At 40.4% G+C, this 18,639-nt stretch overlaps 1 protein-coding gene across 2 annotated transcripts in view; it reads left to right on the top strand.

Annotated features, from left to right (window-relative positions):
* LOC124795039 overlaps window positions 1-18,639 on the top strand; it is a 397,696-nt gene that overhangs the window by 353,915 nt on the left and 25,142 nt on the right. For both annotated transcript variants that reach the window (XM_047258823.1, XM_047258822.1), the window contains exon 4: window positions 9,729-9,936. In XM_047258823.1, the coding sequence (XP_047114779.1) occupies window positions 9,729-9,936 (208 nt within the window). The remainder of the gene's footprint in view (window positions 1-9,728; window positions 9,937-18,639) is intronic.

Here is an 18,639-nt window from a genome sequence, read left to right as displayed (position 1 = left end):
TTTCTTGAAAAACTTAGGTAATGATACACATCCCCACCTCTGTATCTAAAAGGGAGGAGATTTTTAGTTGTTGTTGTGAGGGCTGGAACAGGGGCAATCGTGCGATGTCAACTGAGTTGCTATTTGGTTATGTAGTCTGGAAAGTTGATAGGTGTCTGGGTAAACGTTGTGCAAGCCCCATATCCTCCACACCACATCCGAATGACGCAACTGATGGAGGATCATGCATTGACACTGAATGGTCGATCAGGGCCATAATGTGGAACCAGTAAAAAATCATATACATGCAAATGCTCACCAACATTAGATGTTGCAAAGAGAGTTATGCATTCTTGATGCCAGTTCCTAAAAATCTGTAGGAAACTAGATCATTTTCAACTGTTGTGGTGTCGGTACGACATTTTTGTTACTTCTCTATATATATATATTGCTGTCTACTAGATGAACTATTACTTCTGATGTGGAAGATGGTGACATAGGTGGAAGGAGCAGGATTAAAATTGCCTTACAGCCATCCTGATTTAAACTCTCTAATTCACTTAAAACAAAGAATTTGTAGTAAATTCAAATTACTTGTGACCACCCGTTTTATTTCAATCACTGTAGTTAATAAACTAACAATTAATTAGTAAAAATAAAAGAATGTCACAAAATGATTTAGCAATCAAAAAGATCTGTGGACACTAGAGTCAACTGCTTTAATTGATAAAGTCATAAGAGAATATTTACAAGCCATCAATAACTACGCATTTGAATCCTTTAACGACTGGCGACGCTGTGGGCGGGAAACACCGATGACCGCTTGGTCCCCCTGAACGGCCGGTTCACGGCCGCGTGCAGCAAAGTTTGATTTTCTCACATATGACCGCCATAATGGCTCATATATTAACTATATGCTATTTGGTATTTTATGATTTTATGTTGTGACATTTTATACGTATTTCATATTTTATTTTCCCCATTGTAAGCGCGCATTTACACTGAAGCGCCAAAGAAACTGGTACAGGCGTGCGTATTCAAATACAGAGTTATATATACAAGAAGAATTCGGCGCTGCGGTCGGCAACGCCTATACAAGACAAGTGTCTGGCGCGGTTGTTACATCGGTTACTGCTGCTACAAGTAGGTCATCAAAATTTAAGTGAATTTGGTGTTATAGTCGGCGCACGAGCGAAGGGACATAGCATCTCGAGGTAGCGATTAAGCGGGATTTTCCCATACGACCACTTCACGACTGTACCGTGAATATCAGGAATCCGGAAAAACTTCAAATCTCCGAGATAGCTGCGGCCGGAAAAAGATCCTGCAAGAACGGGACTGCAGGAGACGACTGAAGAGAATCGTTCAACGTGACCGAAGTGCAACCCTTCCCCAAATTGCTGCAGATTTCAGTGCTGGGCCATCTACAATTTTCAGGGATTTAAAATGGATTTAGTAATAGGTAAGCCAAGTAGTAAATTTCAGATCATTGTAAGGATACTGAGAAAATGCAGTTAGTCTACAAAGGAGACAGCTGACTCATCACTTGTGCATACATAGTGAGGGACCCATACCAGACAGGACTGATAGAGGATACCGAACAATTACAGGATGTATACGTGGACGAGGAAAAAAAATTCCCGGATTTTTCCCGGATTTCCTGGTTAAAAATATACTTTCTCCCGGATGAAAATACACTTTTCCTGTGTTAGGTAACAGTATGCTTCTCCTCGGTACTGTAAAAGTTATCAATCCTTTCAATGGTTGTGGTTATATACACCGGCGTAGAATTTCCCGGAACTTTAGAAACCGAAACTCGTGGGAACCATTCAACGAAACATAAACGATATGGGCTTTCGGAGCCGAAGGTCCACTGTCTCAACGAAACATCATCGACATGGGTCACCTAATCTAAAAACGCTTGTGTGCACTACACACACAGTCAGTTACCTGAGAAGCAGCCTCTGATGTGTAGTGCACACCTGACCAATTTAGGGCGGCCCTATCCATTCCAGATAACGATAGCTATGGTAAACCCAGGAGTATCAGCGTAAGATCGAAATAAATGCCTCCAGCAGGTGAGAGTATTAAAATCCACATGGTATAGTGCTGAAGCATTCGTGACTAATTTCCTTAACTTGAAGTGCTCAAGAAAAGCAGTGAAGCTCCCATAATACTAGGTACGAAAGCTTGTTCAAACCTGAAATTAGAAATTGGGAGATTTTTTTTAGGAAAATTTAAGTGTATATCAAAAGGATAGGCAAACGGGAAATGGAGATGGTATATCTGTGGCATTAGACAAGAAACTTAAATCTACTAAGGTAGAAGCTGAAACTGCACGTAATATTGTATGGACAAGACTCAGTATCAGAGGTGGGCATAAAATGATGAATGGATCCTTCTATAGCCCACCAGTCTCATCTCTTGATGTAACTGAAAACTTTAGAGAAAACCTCATTTCACTTGTATGTAAGTTCCCCAGTACTCATCAGTAGAGACTTCACTCATCCAACAAATAATTGGAAAAATTACAGTTCCGTTAGTGTTGGGCGCAATAAGACATCCTGTGAAACATTACTAAATGCCGTCTCTGAAAACTACTAGAACAGATAGTTGGGAATCTCACTCAAGATGAAAGTTATTGGATCTAATGACAACAAATAGACATGATCTCTCTCAGGAAGTCCGCATCAAAACTGGTATCAGAGACCATGACACGGGTGCGGCAGCAATGATTTCCAAAGTACAAAAGACAGCTGAAACAAGCAGAAAGATGTACATGTTCAGTGAACTAGATAAAAAATTGGTAATGCCATATCTCAATGACGAGCTTGAAACTTTTAGCACAGGTCAGGGGCATAAAGAGGAAATCTGGCTCAAGTTTAAAAGAATAGTTGGACACACATTGGATAGATATGTACCCCGTAGGACAGTTCATAATGGGAGCGAATCGGCATGGTATACAGTCACTGCAAAGAAACACCTAAACAATCAGAGATTACTGCATTGTTGTTGTTGCGGTCCTCAGTCCTGAGACTGGTTTGATGCAGCTCTCCATGCTACTGTATCCTGTGCAAGCTTCTTCATCTCCCAGTAACTACTGCAACCTACATCCTTCTGAATCTGCGTAGTGTATTCATCTCTTGGTCTCCCTCTACGATTTTTACCCTCCACGCTGCCCTCCAGTACTAATTGATGCCTCAGAATATGTCCTACCAACCGATCCCTTCTTCTAGTCAAGTTGTGCCACAGATTTCTCTTCTCCCTAATCCAACACCTCCTCATTAGTTACGTGATCTACCCATCTAGTCTTCAGCATTCTGCTGTAGCACCACATTTCGAAAGCTTCTATTCTCTTCTTGTCCAAACTATTTATCTTCCATGTTCCACTTCCATACATGGCTACACTCCATGCAAATACTATCAGAAACGACTTCCTGACATTTAAATCTATACTCGATGTTAACAGATTTCTCTTCTTCAGAAACGCTTTCCTTGCCATTGCCAGTCAACATTTTCTATCCTCTCTACTTCGACCATAATCAGTTATTTTCCTCCCCAAACAGCAAAACTCCTTTACTACTTTAAGCGCCTCATTTCCTAATCTAATTCCCTCAGCATCACCTGATTTAATTCGACTACATTCCATTATCCTCGTTTTGCTTTTGTTGATGTTCATCTTATATCCTCCTTTCAAGACATTATCCATTCCGTTCAACTGCTCTTCCAAGTCCTTTGGTGTCTCTGACAGAATTACAATGTCATCAGCGAACATCAAAGTTTTTATTTCTTCTCCATGGGTTTTAATATCTACTCCGAATTTTTCTTTTGTTTCCTTCACTGCTTGCTCAATATACTGATTGAATAACATCGGGGAGAGGCTACAACCCTGTCTCACTCCCTTCCCAACCACTGCTTCCCTTTCGTGTCCCTCGACTCTTTTAACTGCCATCTGGTTTTTGTAAAAATAGTAAATAGCCTTTCGCTCCCTGTGTTTTACCCCTGCTACCTTTAGAATTTGAAAGAGAGTATTCCAGTTAACATTGTCAAAAGCTTTCTCTAAGTCTACAAATGCTAGAAACGTAGGTTTGCCTTTCCTTAATCTAGCTTCTAAGATAAGTCGTAGGGTCAGTATTGCCTCACGTGTTCCAATATTTCTACGGAATCCAAACTGATCTTCCCCGAGGTCGGCTTCTACTAGTTTTTCCATTCGTCTGTAAAGAATTCGCGTTAGTATTTTGCAGCCCTGACTTATTAAACTGATAGTTCGTTAATCTTCGCATCTGTCAACACCTGCTTTCTTTGGGATTGGAATTATTATATTCTTCTTGAAGTCTGAGGGTATTTCGCCTCTCTCATGTATCTTGCTCACCAGATGGTAAAGTTTTGTCAGGACTGGCTCTCGCAAGGCTGTCAGTAGTTATAACGGAAATTTCGAAACTCCCGGGGCCTTGTTTCGACTCAGGTCTTTCAGTGCTCTGTCAAATTCTTCACGCAGTGTCATATCACCCATTTCATCTTCATCTACATCCTCTTCAATTTCCATACTATCGTCCTCAATTACATCGTCCTTGAATAGACCCTCTATATACTCGATCCACCTTTCTGCTTACCCTTCTTTGCTTAGAACTGGGTTTCCATCTGAGCTCATGATATTCATACAAGTGTTTCTCTTTTCTCCAAAGGTCTCTTTAATTTTTCTGTAGACAGTATCTATCTTACCCCTGGTGAGACAAGCCTCTACATCCTTACATTTGTCCTCTATCCCTGCCTGCTTAGCCATTTTGCGCTTCCTGTCGATCTCATTTTTGAGACATTTGTATTCCTTTTTGCCTGCTTCATTTACTGCATTTTTATATTTTCTTCTTTCATCAATTAAGTTCAATATTTCTTCTGTTACCCAAGGATTTCTAGCAGCCCTCATCTTTTTACCTACTTGATCCTCTGCTGCCTTCACTACTTCATCCCTCAAAGTTACCCATTCTTCCTCTACTGTATTTCTTTCGCCCTTTCCTGTCAATTGTTCCCTTATGATCTCCTTGAAACTCTGTACGACCTCTGGTTCTTTCAGTTTATCATGGTCCCATCTTCTTAAATTTCCACCTTTTTGCAGTTTCTTCGGTTTGACTCTACATTTCATAACCAATAGGCTGTGGTCAGAGTACACATCTGCCCCTGGAAATGTCTTACAATTTAAAACCTGGTTCCTACATCTGTCTTACCATTATATAATCTGTCTGAAACCTGTCAGTATCTCCAGGCTTCTTCCATGTATACAACCTTCTTTTATGATTCTTGAACCAAGTGTTAGCTATGATTAAGTTGTGCTCTGTGCAAAATTCTCATTTCTTCCCCCCAATCCACATTCACCTACTACGTTTCCTTCTCTCCCTTTTCCTACTACCGAATTCCAGTCACCCATGACTATTACATTTTCGTCTCCCTTCACTTTCTGAATACTTTCTTTTATTTCATCACACATTTCTTCAATTTCTTCGTCATCTGCAGAACTAGTTGGCATATAAACTTGTACTACTGTAGTAGGCGTGGGCTTCGTGTCTATCTTGCCCACAATAATGCGTTCACTATGCTGTTTGTAGTAGCTTACCCGCACTCCTATTTTTTTTATTCATTATTAAACCTACTCCTGCATTATCCCTACTTGATTTTGTATTTATAACCGTGTATTCGCCTGACCTAAAGTCTTGTTCCTCCTGCCACCGAACTTCACTAATTCCCACTATATCTAACTTTAACCTATCCATTTCGCTTTTTAAATTTTCTGTCCTACCTGCCCGATTAAGGGATCTGACATTCCACGCTCCGATCCGCAGAACGCCAGTTTTCTTTCTCCTGATAACGACGTCCTCCTGAGTAGTCCCCGCCCGGAGATCCGAATGGGGGACTATTTTACCTCCGGAATATTTTACCCAAGAGGACTCCATCATTTAATCATACAGTAAAGCTGCATGCCCTCGGGAAAAATTACGGCTGTATTTTCCCCTTGCTTTCAACCGTTCCCAGTACCAGCACAGCAAGGCCGTTTTGGTTAGTGTTACAAGGCCAGATCAGTCAATCATCTAGACTGTTGCCCCTGCAACTACTGAAAAGGCTGCTGCCCCTCTTCAGGAACCACACGTATGTCTGGCCTCTCAACAGATATCCCTTCGTTGTGGTTGCACCTACGGTACGGCTATCTGTATCGCTGAGGCACGCAAGCCTCCCCACCAACGGCAAGGTCCATGGTTCATGGGGGGGGGGGGGGGGGGGATTACTGCATACTAATAGTAAAACAAAGCGTTTGGCTGCAGATAGAGAAATGCTGAACGAAACACGTTTGGCTTCAAGAGAGCAAAGCTTGATGCCTTCAATGATTAACCTAACAGAATATTGTCAAATGACATTTCACAAAATCCAAAAAAATTCTGGTCATATGTAAAGGCTGTTAGTGGCAACAATGTTAGTGTGCAATCCCTAGCAAATGAGACAGGAATTGACATTGAGGGTAGCAAAGCAAAAGCTGAAATGCTTAACTCCGTTTTCAAATGTTTCTTTACAAAGGAAAACCCAGGAGAACTGCCCCAGTTTAATCCTCACACCACTGTAAAGATGAATGAAATAAGAATTAGTGTCGGTGGTGTTGAGAAACAGCTGAAACCCTTAAAATCGAACAAAGCTCCAGGCCCCGTTGGAATCCCTGCCAGATTCTAAAGTGAATTTGCGGCTGCGTTAGCCCATCTTCTCATTATAATCTATCATAGATACCTCGAACAGAAAAAGCACAGGTCACACCTGTCTACAAGAAGGGTAGTAGAAGTGATCGACAAAACTACTGTCCAATACCCTTGACATCAATTTGTTGTAGAGTCTTCGAACATTAGAATCTTAGAACACATTCTGAGCTCAAGCATAATGAGGTATCCTAAAGAGAATGACCTTCTCAATACCAACTAGGATGGATTTCGAAAGCATCGATCATGTGATACCCAACTAGCCCTTTTCTTACGTCATGCTGAAAGCTTTGGATCAAGGCTATCGGGTAGATGTTTCATTTCTTGATTTCCGAAAAGCATTTGACTCATTGCCACACTTATGGTCATAAGTACGATCATATGGGATATCAAGTGAAATTTGTGACTGAATTAAGGACTTTTGCTAGGGAGAATGCAACAAGTTATCTTGGGTGGTTGGTTGCTTGTGGGGAAGGAGACCAGACAGCGAGGTCATCGGTCTCATCGGATTAGGAAGGGTGGGGAACGAAGTCGGCCGTGCCCTTTCAGAGGAACCATCCCGGCATTTGCCTGGAGTGATTTAGGGAAATCACGGAAAGCCTAAATCAGGATGGCCGGACGCGGGATTGAACCGTCGTCCTCCCGCATGCGAGTCCAGTGTCTAACCACTGCGCCACATCTCTCGGTCAAGTTATCTTGGATGGAGAGTCATTGTCGGATGTAGAAATAACTTAGGGTGTGCCCGGGAGAAGTGTGTTGGGACCTTGCTGTTCATGTTGTCTATTAATGACCTTAAAGACAATATTAACAGTAAAATCAGGCTTTTTGCAGATGATGCAATTACCTATAATGAAGCACTATCTGATAGAAGCTGCATAAATATTCAGTCAGATCTTGATAAGATTTCAACTTGGTGCAGGGCTTGGTAGCTTTCTCTAAATGTTCAGAAATGTAAAATTTTGCACTTCACAAAACGACAAAAATTGTGTATCCTATGACCATAATTACTGTTGGAATTGGCCAACTCGTACAAATACCTTGGTGCTACACTTTGTAAGGATATGAAATTGAATGATCACACAGTTTCTGCCGTGGGTAAAGCAGGTAGTAGACTTTGGTATAATACTGGGGAAGTGCAATCAGTTTACAAAAGAGACTGCTAACAGATCACTTGTGCGACCCATCCTAGAATATTGCTCAAGTGTGTGAGACTCGTACCAGATAGGACTAAGAAGGGATATTGAACGTATACAGAGAAGGGCAGCACGAATGGTGACAGGTTTGTTTAATCCATGGGAGAGTGTCAGAGAGATACTGAAGGAACTGAAATGGCAGACTCTTGAAAGCAGACGTAAACTATTCCAAGAAACTCTTGTAACGAATTTTCAAGAATTCTCTGCCATGCACCTCACGTTGGTTTGCAGAGTATAGATGCAGATGTAGACGTATTCTGAAGTCACTGAATGGCCTGCAGAAGGTAATTGTTGTCCCGAAGCGCTTGGCCGTGGTGCTGAATCATTGTCAGATTCACTTTCATTGCTCACTTCGAAATCGATGCCTAATAGCAACTTCAACGCTTTTTCGGCTGAGCAAAAATGTTTGCTCATATTCAAACTAAGGGACTTACTAAAAATGAAACACCTACTGCCAAGGAAATAGGCAATATAGGTTTTATATATCGACAACAAAAGTGTCTCCGCTCGCACCGCACTGCTAACCTGAATGGGCAATATTTTTTGCCGGTAGCACAATGCAGAGTGAATTCCCGTGACATCTAGTGGTAACAAACGCTGCTCAGTGTTCCAAGAAGCCCGCTAGATAGGGCCAGGGACGTTCTTTCAATAACGCTTTAACTTAGAAAAACGACTAACACAGTGGTCGTGAGGTTAAGATTAGAATACTTACTACAGGCACAGAGGAATTCAGGCAATCATTCTTTCCACGCTCCATACGTGAATGGAACAGGAAGGAACCCTATTAACTGTAGTAGAAGTGATCCACAAAACTACTGTTCCATACCCTTGATATCAATTTGTTGTAGAATCTTAGAACATTAGAATCTTAGAACATATTCTGAGCTCAAGCATAATGAGGTATCCTGAAGAGAATGACCTTCTCAATGCCAACTGCTACAGTAGTTCACCGGATGGAACGTCTGTTTCCCAGCCGACTTCTACAGCAGTCCACCGTATGTAACGCTCGATTGCAGTGGACTTCCACAGAATTCAACCGTAGTTAAAGGGTTTAAGAACTGACAGATTTCAGAATTAATCCATCCACTGTAATGTGAGACTTCTCAGGGACATCACTGCGAAGAAATGCTGTTTGAAGTCACTGATAGGAATTAGAGTTCTAAACATTGTAACATGCTTCGAAGTACTTTGCCGAGCTCTGAGTACATTACTGAACTCACATGTAGGCATTGAGCTGAGGCAGTGGATCTCTCATCAACTCGTTTCATGGTCACTGATGTGAATTTAATGTTAACATCAGTGGTAATTGGTTAACAGTAGATGCTTGTAAAATTTGGATGTATCTTTATGATGAAGTATCATAGTTTATCCTATTTTCCTTCCAGATTATATTTCATTTAATCATTTTGCAATTAGTGACATTATCTTTTAATTTCAGTGTAGCATGCATTATTCAGTAAGTTAGGCATTAATAATAAGCTACTTCTTACCATTAATGAGATGAAAGATGTTAACATCAATTCAGTTCCTACGACTGAACAGGTCAATTTCTGAGTTAATATAACGCAATGGCTAACATTTTAATATGTTCCTATATCACGACAGAGCAGGATCAAGAACAATATGAATAAATGCAAGCAGAGCTTGGACAGATTTCAACACTGGTAACATTAATTTTGTTTCCACTCAAATAAAATGCAGTCGTCCATATTTTAAAGTGATTGTTACAGAGTAATGGTACATAGTATAATAATCGTAAAGCGATAAGTAGTATTTTTAAGTTGAAAGCCAGAAATTTATTGTTTTGTTTCCTTGTTGCTCCTAGGCTGTTTGGGTGTTCGTTGTTAGCCTGCCAGTTATTTTTATCAACGCACCTCGGCATGCCATCCCACACTCTCCCAAAACAATGACAACTCTTGACTCTGCTGGTACGGGGTTGTTTGTCATTGGACTCTTGGCAGAAACCTATGCAGATTTGCAAAAGTTTTCTTTTAGGCAAGATCCAGCCAACAAAGGAAAATGGTGTAATGATGGTGAGTTCATAAACATTATTCTTCAATAATAATACAGTGTTAATTTTGTCAAACAGCTTTACATTTTTTGCACAGGGTGTCCACAATTAAAGTTCCAGTTTCAAAATGCTGTAGAAATAATGGGTGTCTGGGAAATAAGGACGAATTTGAATTGTGTACCATTTTGTCATATGAGGGTTTGCAGCCGTGATTTTTCATGTGTGTTACCTGCCATCCTTCCCATTAGTTGCCTGATAGCTTTTGTGTGGTGAGCATTGTTGTTTGATGTTTAGTTTCGTCATGGAGCAGATGACAATTGAACAACGTATCCAAGTGATAAAAAGTTGTTACAGAAACAGTGAAAGTCCCACGGTAACCGTTCGTGAATTGCATGGGACACCCGGACGTAATGCTGCTTCAACCGAATCATTAGTTCGGAAGTTGATCCGAAAGTTTGAGAACACGTGTTCTGAAAACAGTACGACCGTTTTCTGTTCGAACCCAAGAAAACATTGCTGTCGTGCGTCACAATGTGACCGTAAGCCCCAAAAAACCGGTTCGCTGACGAGCTCAGTAATTGAATTTATCACCAAATTCATTGCATGAAATCCTTTCAAAAGATCTTAAAATGCATGTGTACAAGATTCAACTTACACAAGAGTCGAACCCTGCAGGGCATGGAAAGAGACATCGATTTTCTCAGTGTGTCTTGGCTCTACAGGCGGAGAAGGAGAACTTCGCAACAAGAATATTTTTTTCAAATGAGGCGCACTTCCATCTCAGTGGGTAGGTCAATAAGCAGAACTGCACAATATAGGATGACGAAAATCCGCGAGTGACTGTGGAAGATGAGATGCATCCATTACGCTCGGCTGTGTGTGCGTAGGTTCTGGGCAGGAGGAATGATCAGCCCATACTTTTATGAAAATGACAAGGGAGCTACCGTCACTGTGAACGGCGACCGTTGTCGAAACATGCTTTCTGATTGGGTTTTGCCTCTTATTGATAAAATGACGATTTTTGGTTTCAACGAGATGATGCCACATGCCATACATCCCGTGAAACAATTGCCCTACTGAATGAAAAGTTTTCTCAAAAAATTGCCTCTTTGTGGCAACCAGGAATGGCCTGCCACATCATGCGGCCTTACGCCTTGTCTTTTTTATTTCTTTTTGTGAAATCAAAAGCGTACCCAAACATACCACAAACAACAGATGTTAGTGAATGCGTCCTCTAGAACTTCAATAAACGCACTGCTCGTTGATGCGCGTGGGTGGTCATATGGAGAATATAATTTTTCATACATAAATGGGAGAAGTTACTTAATGTCTTTGTAAAAAATCATTACATTTTCAATAAATTTTGTAGGTTCTATAGCACCTTAATATTCGTCCCTGCTTCCTGGACGCCCTGTAGAACCACTACTCAGAATGACGTCGAATTTGAACAGCATAGGAGGAAATTATTCACATAGTGAAGGGAGACGAAAATTTAATAGTCATGGGTGACTGGAATTCGAGTGTAGGAAAAGGGAGAGAAGGAAACATAGTAGGTGAATATGGATTGGGGCTAAGAAATGAAAGAGGACGCCGTCTGGTAGAATTTTGCACAGAGCATAACTTAATCATAGCTAACGCTTGGTTCAAGAATCATAAAAGGTTGTATACATGGAAGAATCCCGTAGATACTAAAAGGTGTCAGATAGATTATACAATGGTAAGACAGAGATTTAGGAACCAGGTTTTAAATTGTAAGACATTTCCAGGGGCAGATGTGGACTCTGACCACAATCTATTGGTTATGAACTGCAGATTAAAACTGAAGAAACTGCAAAAAGGTGGGAATTTAAGGAGATGGGACCTGGATAAGCTGACTAAACCAGAGGTGGTACAGAGTTTCAGGGAGAGCATAAGGGAACAATTGACAGCAGTGGGGGAAAGAAGTACAGTAGAAGAAGAATGGCTAGCTCTGAGGGATGAAGTAGTGAAGGCAGCAGACGATCAAGTAGGTAAAAAGACGAGGGCTAGTAGAAATCCTTGGGTAACAGAAGAAATATTGAATTTAATTGATGAAAGGAGAAAATATAAAAATGCAGTAAATGAAGCAGGCAAAAAGGAATACAAACGCCTCAAAAATGAGATCGACAGGAAGTGCAAAATGGCTAAGCAGGGATGGCTAGAGGACAAATGTAAGGATGTAGAGGCTTATCTCACTAGGGGTAAGATAGATACTGCCTACAGGAAAATTAAAGAGACCTTTGGAGAAAAGAGAACCACTTGTATGAATATCAAGAGCTCAGATGGAAACTCAGTTCTAACCAAAGAAGGGAAAGCAGAAAGCTGGAAGGAGTATATAGAGGGTCTATACAAGGGCGATGCACTTGAGGACAATATTATAGAAATGAAGAGAATGTAGATGAAGATGAAATGGGAGATATGATACTGCGTGAAGAGTTTGACAGAGCATTGAAAGACCTGAGCCGAAACAAGGCCCTGGGAGTAGACAACATTCCATTAGAACTACTGACGGCCTTGGGAGAGCCAGTCCTGACAAAACTCTACCATCTGGTGAGGAAGATGTATGAGACAGGCGAAGTACCCTCAGACTTCAAGAAAAATATAATAATTCCAATCCCAAAGAAAGCAGGTGTTGACAGATGTGAAAATTACCGAACTATCAGTTAATAAGTCAGGGCTGCAAAATACTAATGCGAATTCTGTACAGACCAAAGGAAAAACTGGTAGAAGCGGACCTTGGGGAAGATCAGTTTGGATTCCGTAGAAATGCTGGAACACGTGAGGCAATACTGACCTTACGACTTACCTTAGAAGAAAGATTAAGGAAAGGCAAACCTACGTTTCTAGCATTTGTAGGCTTAGAGAAAGCTTTTGACAATGTTGACTGGAATACTCTCTTCCAAATTCTAAAGGTGGCAAGGGTAAAATACAGGGAGCGAAAGGCTATTTACAATTTGTACAGAAACCAGATGGCAGTTATAAGAGTCGAGGGACATGAAAGGGAAGCAGTGGTTGGGAAGGGAGTGAGACAGGGTTGTAGCCTCTCCTCAATGTTATTCAATCTGTATATTGAGCAAGCAGTAAAGGAAACAAAAGAAAAATTCGGAGTAGGTATTAAAATCCACGGAGAAGAAATAAAAACTTTGAGGTTCGCCGATGACATTGTAATTCTGTCAGAGACAGCAAAGGACTTGGAAGGGCAGTTGAACGGAATGGACTTTGTCTTGAAAGGAGGATATAAGATGAACATCAACAAAAGCAAAACGAGGATTAAGTCGGGTGATGTTGAGGGTATTAGATTAGGAAATGAGACACTTAAAGTAGTGAAGGAGTTTTGCTATTTGGGGAGCAAAACAACTGATGATGGTCGAAGTAGAGAGGATATAAAATGTAGACTGGCAATGGCAAGGAAAGCGTTTCTGAAGAAGAGAAATTTGTTAACATCGAATATAGATTTAAGAGTCAGGAAGTTGTTTCTGAAAGTATTTATATGGAGTGTAGCCATGTATGGAAGTGAAACATGGACGATAAATAGTTTGGAGAGGAAGAGAATAGAAGCTTTCGAAATGTGGTGCCACAGAAGAATGCTGAAGATTAGATGGGTAGATCACATAACTAATGAGGAGGTATTGAATAGAATTGGCGAGAAGAGGAGTTTGTGGCACAACTTGACGAGAAGAAGGGACCGGTTGGTAGGACATGTTCTGAGACATCAAGGGATCACCAATTTAGTATTGGAGGGCAGCGTGGAGGGTAAAAATCGCAGAGGGAGACCAAGAGATGAATACACTAAGCAGATTCAGAAGGATGTAGGTTGCAGTAGGTACTGGGAGATGAAGAAACTTGCACAGGATAGGGTAGCATGGAGAGCTGCATCAAACCAGTCTCAGGACTGAAGACCACAGCAACAACAACAACAACAACAACAGGAGGAAATGTCATTGAACAACAAAAAAAAACGAAAATTTGACCAAAGACGGCACTGTAAGCGTCAGAACATGCACACCAACAGATGCACGCCATACTGCTGTCCCCCAGTTTACATCCGAGATGCCCCAGCGTGGCTGTCTCCATGAAAGATCGCAAGGTGCTGGTGAACCTCATTTAGAAGAATGGTGACTGTGCGCCAGTAGCCCTGCAGAAGTTCTGGACACTCAAGGGTATTAAAAATGGCATTGGTCCAATGTCTGCTAAGGGTCTGGAGAAAATGGTTACAAATTTCCAAAAGAAAAGCTCTTTTGAAGTGCATTGTAGCAGAGGGAGGAAAGCATTTGATCAAACATCAGTTGAAGATGTTGCCACAGCAATTCAGGGGTCGATCAGTCGTATGCAGACATGCAGTGCGCAGGGAACTGCTCGAATGTGGGACATGCCTGTGAGCACAGTCCTATGAATCATCCTGCATTGCTATCTATACAGAGTCACACTTGTTTATGGACCCGTCAGCAAGACAAAAATTCAATCCAGAATTTCTTGCTCACATGGAAGCGGACAGTGAATGGCCATGGAACATTCCGTGGACAGATGAAGCTCATTTCCATGTCCAAGGACAGGGCAATATGAAGAATTGTAGAATATGGTCAATGGATAATCCAGGCATCAACCGGTACCTCTTCATTCTGCAATGTTGCATGTTGATCGTGTCGTTTATTGTAGGGCCATATGTTTTTGAGGAGACAAGTTCTGTGGGTCCTGTTATGTGTACCATCACAGGTAAATGCTGTGAGAGTCGTTTGTGCTCCAACATCATTCCAACCCTTCAACAATGTGGATGAGTGGGTAGGATCATTTTTATACAAGAAGGCACTCTCCCGCACATTGGACAGCCAGTGCAGCTGCTGCTGCACAGGTGTCTCAGAAATGCTAGTAATATCAGTCATCATTTCCCTATCGTCTGGCCATCCAGATCACCTGTGATTTCAGACTGTCAGGTTATCTAAGAGATGTTATGTTCAGTGCTCCAATTACATATGTAGGTGAATTCAAGGGATACATTGTGCAATGCATTCTGAACATGACCCCAGAGATACTACTATTTGCTGTAGAACATGCTGTTTCCTCATCTTTTGCCAGTCTCACAACAATTGCAAACAGATGGCATTTTGATTTTTTTGTGGTTTTGACCCCAGGGCAATTAAAAACTGATGTCATTTTGCTTTGTATGCAGTTTTTGTCCACAGAACAACTAATGGAAGATAGCCAAGCGAACAGAAATATTAAAAACCAATTTTTCCATTCAGTGATTTGTGACCTTGCCATGATGGATGAGCTTACCTAACTAACAGTACCACAACTGTTACAACAACAAATACATAAGTTTTATGTCACCTTTGAGCGTATTTACATTTAACCGGTGTCATCAAGGTTCACACAGTAATAAAAACAGTAATAATAATAATAATAATAATAATAATAATAATAACACAAACTTGGGCCAATGTCATTAGCTATAAGAAAATAAGCTAAGATAGATACACTACATATCTAAATAAATGCCAATAACAGCATAAAGTTTCCTAACAGAATGATTACAAGTTAAATGAACTACATAGTTAAGTGAATGAAAAAGATATGGAATAATCAAACAGATAAATAACAAAAATTATGTGAAACAGCAATAAAATAGTTACACAGTGTGGTATTTGTAAAGTTTGTAGTTAATTTATTGCTCATTCTGATAAGAAATGTTGGTCACTTGACACACACTCGAGGAACTCTTGAGCAGAATAAATTACTTTACTTGTCCTCCATCTCGAAATTACTCACTGGCACTGAATAGGGATTTTCACATAATTTGTTGAAGTAGACAGGACCAAGACATTTGTAACTGTTATGAGTCTTTGCAAGCCTAGCACACTGAAGAATGCAAAATATGCATATAATAGTAGTTCTTTACTGATACTGCCCCTCAGCTTGTACAGCAGATAGATGACACATGCTAGTCTGCCACATAATTTCCCTGCATGAGTATCCCAGCTGAGCTTTTGATCTCTTTCAAATCCTGACAGTTTGCTTCTTTTGTTATCATGACTGGGAGCATTCAGACTCAATACAGTACCTTCAGTTTTACTACCATTCTTCTGCAGTGCCTTTGCTTCAAGCCATTTAGTACGTCCCTCCTTTGCCACTGCCATGCTGTGTTGCACATTTTCAAAGTCGGTACCACATGTGATGAGTGTTATGTCGTATGCACATAGCACTGCATCACATGGTACAGCTGTTAATAAGTTATGTAAATGTATGTAAATAATGAAAAGGAATGGTCCAAGAACAGATCCTTAAGGTATGCCCTTTACAGCTGGAAGACATTCAGATATTTCATTATTTAATTTAACTAACTGTTTTCTATTGTCCAAGGAAGACTGCGTAGTCACAGCAATCTCTTTCACTCTGTAATGGTAGAGTTTTTTGTGAGAATGTTATGGGAGGCCATACCAAAAGCTTTCCCGACATTCATCAGTGCTGCACAGATAAAATCTTTATTTTCAAATCAGTTGTATATTTTTGCTGCCATCCTCTCAACTGCTTTGACAGTAGAAAGGCTGGATCTGAAACCATACTGTGAGGAGGTAAGTATACCACTATCCTTCAAATATTGACTCATATGTTTAAGCATGCAGCATTCTATTATTTTTTATGTTTCGGTATGAATGATATAGGTCGATAGTTCTCTGGAGATGCTATATCTCCTTTATTATGCACTGGTTTAACCACAGATACTATTAAACATTCCACACAAATACTGACTACTAAACTTGTGCAGTCATCCACACTGAACACTACAGATGTGTAATGTGCGACTGAAACCATAGCTGTCATATTGCAATTAATCTGTCATTCGCAGCTGATCCCATTTGCATTAAGAAACTTACTGTGCCATCTATTGCTCAATTTTTTTCGTGACATTTCCCCTGCATCAATAGTATGCTGTTCACATTTGATGTCATTCTGAACAGTGGTTTCCTTTATACAGTGTTTTGAAACTGGTACTTTAATTATGGACAGTCTGTGCTTAATATCCTAGTTTTTATTTGATATATAAGTTTATTTGTATATCAGTTCTTAAAAGCACATGATATTCATCAAATTTATGAAACAAACATAATCAACAGTAAATTATGTATCATTATTAATTTTCATTGATCAAAAAAACCAGACTATTTGAGGCTGAATATGTCCAGTGTGTCCATTAATATAAACTGAATTTCTTGTAATGAAATTTCATTAAACTGATATTACCATTACAATTTCACCCATGTTTTCTGTGTGTGTGTGTGTGTGTGTGTGTGTGAGAGAGAGAGAGAGAGAGAGAGAGAGAGAGAGAGAGAGAGAGAGAGAGAGAGAGAGACTGCCCCTTGGGAGTTCCACAGATTGTGTACACTGTTGTAATCTAATGGAATATGACTTTTCATCACACATACGCTTAAAAAAAAATAATTTCCTTGTAGTAGTAGTAGTAGTAGTAGTAGTAGCAGCAGCAGCAGCAGCAGCAGCAGCAGTAGTACTAGTAGTAGTAGTAGTAGTAGTAGCAGCAGCAGCAGCAGCAGCAGTAGTAGTACTAGTAGTAGTAGTTTTAGTCATCATAGTTCTCTTTTACAAGGATGTTGAGCATGTCTTTGTATTACAACTTAAGAGCAACAAAAATAAAGTAATTTGCATATACAGACATCTACAGACATACAGGTCTAGTAAGATAAGGGTGGGGAATGTAGTCAACGACAGCCTTATAATGATATTTGCCTGAAATAATTTAGAGAAACCAAGGAGATCCTAAATCGGGATGGCTGGATGTAGGCTGAGGCCTCAACAGTCCCAAATACAAGGCCACTCTGTTTAAAACAGTGCTACAGCATTCGGTTTGCCCCTTATGGTGCAGAACTGTTTTACAAATGAGTTATTAGAATTAAAGAGGCTAATGCTACGTTGTTCATTCATGTCTCACTTCCAGTCACTGGACACACTGCACACACTATACACACATTGTTTCATAAGACTACGCACACTATCAGCTGATGTCAGGACTATTTTGTGCACTGCAGCTCCCCGTTTGCTAGCCTGAAAAACTGAAACAGCATACCTCTGTAATGAATGAGATGTTGCGTTCATAATGTGAATAAGGTGTTAGTGTTATACACCATGTAGCTTTGAGAGTAAGTTTCTCCAGAAAAGGGAAAAGGAGGGAAGAAGTATAGTGGGAAATTGTTATGTCGAATGTTGTATGTTATGTTATCACTATTATTAGTTATTAGTGTTTATTTTACCAAAGCCCTACTGTGTTTTATCTAAATAATCCTTCAGTGTACAGAATGTGTACAAAGAAAAGTGTGAGGTCATCCACATGGGTACTTAAAGAAATCCGATAAATTTTGGGTATATGATAAATCGCATGAATCTAAGGGCTGTCAATTCGAGTCAGTACCTAGGAATTATAATTATGAGCAACTTAAATTGGAAAGACCACATAGATAATACGGTGGGGAAGGCAAAACAAAGACTGCGCTTTGTTGGCAGAACACTTACAAGATGCGACAAAACCCACTAAAGAGACAGCCTACATTACACTTGTCCATCCTCTGCTGGAATATTGCTGCATGGTGTGGGATCCTCACCAGGTAGGATTGATGGAGGACATTGAAAAAGTGCAAAGAAGGGCAGCCCGTTTTGTGTTATTGCGCAATAGGGGTGAGAGTGTCACTGATATGATATG

The sequence above is a fragment of the Schistocerca piceifrons genome, chromosome 4 (genome assembly GCF_021461385.2).
Source record: "Schistocerca piceifrons isolate TAMUIC-IGC-003096 chromosome 4, iqSchPice1.1, whole genome shotgun sequence".
Taxonomy (NCBI): Eukaryota; Metazoa; Arthropoda; class Insecta; order Orthoptera; family Acrididae; genus Schistocerca; species Schistocerca piceifrons.
Note: the sequence above shows the minus strand (reverse complement) of the source record. Positions and strands in the feature narration are given on the sequence as shown.